This window comes from Otolemur garnettii, unplaced genomic scaffold (genome assembly GCF_000181295.1).
Source record: "Otolemur garnettii isolate 467f Iridium unplaced genomic scaffold, OtoGar3 scaffold00030, whole genome shotgun sequence".
Lineage (NCBI taxonomy): Eukaryota > Metazoa > Chordata > Mammalia > Primates > Galagidae > Otolemur > Otolemur garnettii.
This window is the reverse complement of record NW_003852425.1, coordinates 15,411,091-15,416,800: the sequence shown is the minus strand read 5'-3', so window position 1 is coordinate 15,416,800 and position 5,710 is coordinate 15,411,091. Positions and strand designations below refer to the sequence as shown.

General features: G+C 41.3%; 1 protein-coding gene across 3 annotated transcripts in view; it reads left to right on the top strand.

Annotated features, from left to right (window-relative positions):
* Window positions 1-5,710, top strand: part of PAM (peptidylglycine alpha-amidating monooxygenase) — a 149,315-nt gene that overhangs the window by 77,367 nt on the left and 66,238 nt on the right. For all 3 annotated transcript variants that reach the window (XM_003788932.2, XM_003788933.2, XM_012804625.2), the window contains exons 7-11: window positions 470-518; window positions 1,861-1,928; window positions 2,907-2,987; window positions 3,287-3,363; window positions 4,156-4,259. In XM_003788932.2, coding sequence (XP_003788980.1) covers window positions 470-518; window positions 1,861-1,928; window positions 2,907-2,987; window positions 3,287-3,363; window positions 4,156-4,259 — 379 coding nt within the window. The remainder of the gene's footprint in view (window positions 1-469; window positions 519-1,860; window positions 1,929-2,906; window positions 2,988-3,286; window positions 3,364-4,155; window positions 4,260-5,710) is intronic.

The following is a 5,710-nucleotide window of genomic DNA, read 5'->3' as shown; positions in this document are numbered from 1 at the left end:
GGGCTCACACCCCACTCTGATGTGTCTTCAGTGGGCTCACACCCCACTCTGAAGTGTCATCAGGGGCTCACACCCCACTCTGATGTGTCTTCAGTGGGCTCACACCCCACTCTGAAGTGTCTTCAGTGGGCTCAGACCCCACTCTGAAGTGTCGTCAGGGGCTCACACCCCCACTCTGTCTTCAGTGAGCACACCTCCACTCTGGTGTTTCTCCTGGAAACCCAGTTCCTGGTCAGTCTGCAGAGTCAAGAAGTGTTACACACCCACGAAATGATAGTTTTTTTTTTCCTGTTATGATGTATTGTACTAGGGCCATTAATGAATACGAGAACTCTGTAAAAGCACCATACAAGTGAAACTTAATTTGGTTTTCTTACGTACTGAGTAATGATCATCTAAAATGTATTAGTTTAAAATTTGTTTCTCACATTTTCATCCTGAAGCTGTGTGTTTCTCCGTGTGTTTTCAGATAATCACAAGGACTGTTCGGGAGTGTCCTTACACCTCACGCGTCTGCCGTAAGTGCTTCTGGCTTTCCTAGAGACCCACAGTAAGGGTCTTTGAGAGCTTAAAGTGGAATGTTCACTGTATTGGTTATAAATAAAAAATGAACCAAACTTGCTGGCTTGAAACAACACGTCTTAATCATCTCAATTTCCTGTGGCTGGTGATGGGGCCAGAGCTTAGCTGGGTCTCACATGGAGGCTGTAGTCAAAATCTCTGCTGGGGCTTCTCCCAGCTTAAGGCCTGACCAGGCAGGAGCAACTTCCAAGGTCACTCACACAGTTTTTGGCAGGATCCGGTTCTTTGCTGGCTGTGGGCTTAAGGGATACCCTCATTTCTTCCTGTAGCAGGTACTTCCATCCTGGAAAGTCAGCCAAAAAAAAAGCAAAACAGGGCGTGCATTCAGAAAGGAAGACAGAGGCTTTTCACAACCTGATCTTAGAAGTGTGGCACTATCACATTTCACATATTCTATTAGTTAATTTTTATATTAATTTTGGTCCACATTTGAGGGTGGAGATTAGAGAATGGCGTGTACGTCACAGCTAGGAATCCTGAGAGCTGTATTACTCCGAGTTTTCCAAAGAACCTGAACCAATAGGATATACATTTTAATATATTTAGAAAGAAGGAGAAAGACAGAGAGAGAGATTTATTAGAACCGATTGGCTCACACTATTGTAGGGCTGTCAAGTCCGAAATCTATAGGGCCAATTGGAAATTCAAGAAAGCATTGCTATTGCATTCATGGGTCTGAAGGCAATCTGTAGTCAGAATTCCTTTCTTTGGAGGGAATCTCAATCTTTTAAGGTTGGATAAGGCCAACCCACAAAAATCTGCTTTACTCAAAGTATTATTTAAATGTTAATCACATCTAAAAAATAGCTGTTTAAAACCCAGCAACGTCTAGACTGCTATTTGAACCACCAGGTGCCATAACCTAGCCAGCTGCACATAAATTAGCTATCACAGGAATTGTTTTGAGCCTGCCATCGCAGGAAGCAATTTACATACACCGAACCTCCCTACACCTCCGTAAGTTGACCTAATTTTCATGGACTAGACGTGCACCACATGTACGTATCAGCACAGCAGGCCTCGTTCCTTAAGTTGACCTCCTCCGTATGTTGACCAGTTTGTTACAGTCCCTTGGGTGGTCAACTTACAGAGGTTCACCTATATTTATATGTATATGTATAAAGTATATAAGTACATATCCTGCCACTTTTTCAATATTATTTCCGTTTTCGCAAGAATCAAGTTTTATAAATGAGCGTATTGACGTATAGTTCATTTTCCCAAAAGAGTAGCTTTTACTTTTTCAGATAATTGAGAGAAATATTCCTTTTTCTGCAGACAGCCTTTAATTGCTGGCATGTACCTAATGATGTCTGTGGATACTGTTATACCAGCAGGAGAGAAAGGTGAGTCGGGGGTTTTCGTATCTCTCACCAGCTTATTACCTAATCTGCAGGGACAAACTTACAGTACATTTTCTATAAACTTTTAACATGACTACTATTCTTGAGTCCCTGAAAAATAAACCAGCGCTTTTTTGTATGATTCCAAGCCAATGGTTTATTACTTTTCCATTTATTGAGATGCTAAGAATGAGCTCCATGGGTAGAGAGAAGGTTATGTAATTAGAGAATAAATCTTGAGTATTGTAAGAATCAATCATCTGTTCCTTAGATGCAAAAGACAGACTAAATAATGTGCAGTGGCATAAACCACTCCTAAGAAAGGCTTAAAATCAAGAGGCGGGCCAACCTCACATCGGTTTAGCCTTTGAAGTTAGACCCCTGGGTTTACTTCTCTACTTGCAAAATGGGGATGGGCTGATTCTCCCAAGCGGACAGAAAGCTATGACGATACGTATAAAATTATTTATCAGTAATTTTCTAGAAAAAGTGCCATATTTGAAATTGTTCATTTGTTTTGACTGGAATCTGTCAAAGTTAATAACCAGCATGGTCTCTTTGTTACTGTTCATCCATCTATTATAAAAGGAATGTGTATTGAATGGCTACCGTGTGTTAGGTTGTAAGGGGGGAAGTATATGAAACGGTCCTTCTCAGCAGAAACTGCCAAGCCAATGACCTGACGTGTTTGCATTAAATTTTTCAAAAATTATGTTCAAAAAAAAATTTAACCTTTTTTCAAGATAGAGGTAACAAGTTAAGCCTATGTTTTTACCGACAGGGTATTTTGCCGTGGAATCTTAATCATCTTAGTAAGTGGTGGCACAGAATGAGTGCTGAGGGTCTGGACTACATGAATGCAGGTTTATTTCATAAGAAAATCTCAAAGCCTGGCATCCAGGGACTGGCACAATCTTAGAGAAGAATAATGTCATTTTCTAGTTGACTAGTGACCTTTCCCTGTGTTTTCGTTTCTCTCAGTGGTGAATTCCGACATCTCATGCCATTATAAAAATTACCCAATGCACGTCTTTGCCTACAGAGTCCACACTCACCGTTTAGGTAAGAACTTAAAACGTGTTAAATTATAAATATTTACTCTTGTGTTCACTAGTGCTATAAATGTAAAATGTAAGTGACACTCGACCTTAAGTCCCTTTCAGTGAAAGTTATTTTATACAATACCATGAAAATTTTTGTGCTGTTTCATTATATTATTTTTAAGATATATTTTAAGATTATTTTAAGTATTTGGGGTTCTGAAAAATATTCATATTTCATTGTACAACAGAATAGCGACTGTGTCTTCTTTCTTATAGTACCTTATTATATCATGTGATTATAATGTGTGTCTATTACAGGTAAAGTCGTCAGCGGATACAGAGTAAGAAATGGACAGTGGATGCTGATTGGACGACAGAGTCCCCAGCTGCCACAGGTGTGGGGAATCTTACTAACTTTGAGAGAAAAAATACCAACCAGCAGAAAGTAATTTTTAAAAATCTTTACATGACCCTTGTGAATTTCTCTGGAAGCTCACACTCTCTGAGTGTGCCTTGCCTGTGAACATGGGCTGTAGGGACTCCCTTCTGACGGCTTCCAGCCTGGCGCTGTCCTTATGGCTCTCTCAGGGTGAGCCAGACGTGTCCCTGGCACCTTTTCTATCATCCTTTAGTCAAAGGCAGGGTTTCAGGTAGAGAGTGTTACATTCGTTCTGATTTTTATGGGATGCATTTGCTAGTAGTATTTATTTCAAAGTCTGGTAGTCTTGACATAAAGTAGAACTGATTAATTAATGTAAGCTTTTCATCCTCCATGTGTGTGTGTGTGTGAGTGTGTGTGTGAGGGTGTGTATGATCATGTGCAAGGGTGTGTGAGTGTGTGTGAGCTTGAGAGAGTATATGCGAGTGAGTGTGTGCAAGTGTGAGAGAGGGTGTGATAGTGTGTGAGAGTGTGTGTGAAAATGTGTGTGTGAGCGTGTGTGATTGTAAGAGTGTGTGTGAGGGTGTGTGCGAGTATGTGAGTGTATAAGTGTGTGAGTGTGTGTGAGTGTGAGAGTGCATGCAAGTGTATGCAAGTGTGTGAGAGTGTGTGTGTGTGCGAGTGTGTGCTTGAGAGTGCATGTGTCGGTCTCCATCCTCTCTGTCCAGAGTGCCCAGCTTCACATTATCAAAGCATGTGGTTCTGTATTTTGTTAATCATTTTACTCAGTCGCTGTGTCTGTCCGCAGGCTTTCTACCCTGTGGAACACCCCGTAGATGTGAGTTTTGGTGACCTACTGGCTGCAAGATGTGTGTTCACTGGCGAGGGAAGGACAGAAGCCACACACATTGGGTATGATTCTATGTATTTCACTGCTGAGAGAGATTTCATTAGCACAGGCGTGATCATAGGTGACAGCCATCTTCGGGAATAAATCACACGTGCTTTTGCCCTGTCATGAACACCTGAAATGAGCAAGACAGTTCTGTCATTTCAGAACTCACTGACATGGATAAACCCTAGAACGTGCTCAACTTTGATGCTGCTTTTTTTTTTTTTTTTGCTTCTTCAAGAAAGACCTTCCCCCTCCCACCTCTACATATCGTAGTTCCCACAGGAGTACACAGCATTTCCTCAGACTCATCTTAAGAAAGAAAACATCCCACTTATGGAATTTTCTACTAGGTGTTCTTTTGTCCTGTGTTCAAGTTTATGCAAATGTGTGAGTTGCCAACTTAGTAGCCCCCGTTAAATACTCAGAACTGTAATTGTTTCTGCCTGTTAAACCTTCTACATATTCAGTGATTTCCAGTCGTTCAGTCTACACTTTTCCAAAAGAGAATGTCAAGACTTTTAAATAATCTTCAAAACACCAAGACTCCTTCAAATAATTATATTTTATAACACTAAGGAAAATCTTCACAGCACTATGAAGTCTTCCACAAAAGCCTACCAAAATAAAAAAGAAAGAAAAAGTTTCTTATCATGCTTTTTTGTTGGAAATGAACCAAGATGCCTCCTTTTCATATTAAACTGGGTTTTAAAACATTGACTGATGCCACCTGGAAGCTAGAATCGTAAACCTTTCATCTTTTGGTTAAAGTGACAGAAAGTGGTCATCTAAAAGTCAGCACTAGAAGATGTTCCTAGGGTGACAACACTTAACTGGTGGCTGTTTAGAGAAAGGGAGAGGTGGCGGTGCCGGGACAAAGGAGGGCCTTTGAGGTGGTGGATTTTCTTATGCACTTTAACATGGCTTGTATGTTAATAAGCATCAGTTTTAAGGCTAAAGTTAGAATAATTAAAAAACATTATTAAACAACAGTTTCCAACAGCTTAGCCTTTGGACAATTTTGATAAATCTGAGGGAGATCCTGAAGGAGACAATGAAATTATTGCATTCTGGGACGGCAGTGGTGAGAAGAGGGCGGGGAGAGTAGCTGTGATGACAGTCCAGCGGTTAATTCACTTCTCATCAGTCATTACCCGAGGTTCACCAGGCAGAGGGCATCGACCAGCTGCAGCCATTCTGTCAGGGCAGAGCATGGGAACGGGCCTTCAATGCTCTTGTTCTATGAACCTGTGAAGTAAGCACAGATAGTAGTGAAAAATTCCTTCCAACACATTACGTGTATGGATTTATAAGTTTTAAGTGTATAAGAAGCAGAATTTTGGCTCGGCGCCTATGGCTCAACCGGCTAAGGCGCCAGCCGCGTACACCTAGGGTGGTGGGTTCAAATCCCCAGCCCGGACCCGCCAAACAACAGTGACGGCTGCAACCAAAAAATAGCCGGGCGTTGTGG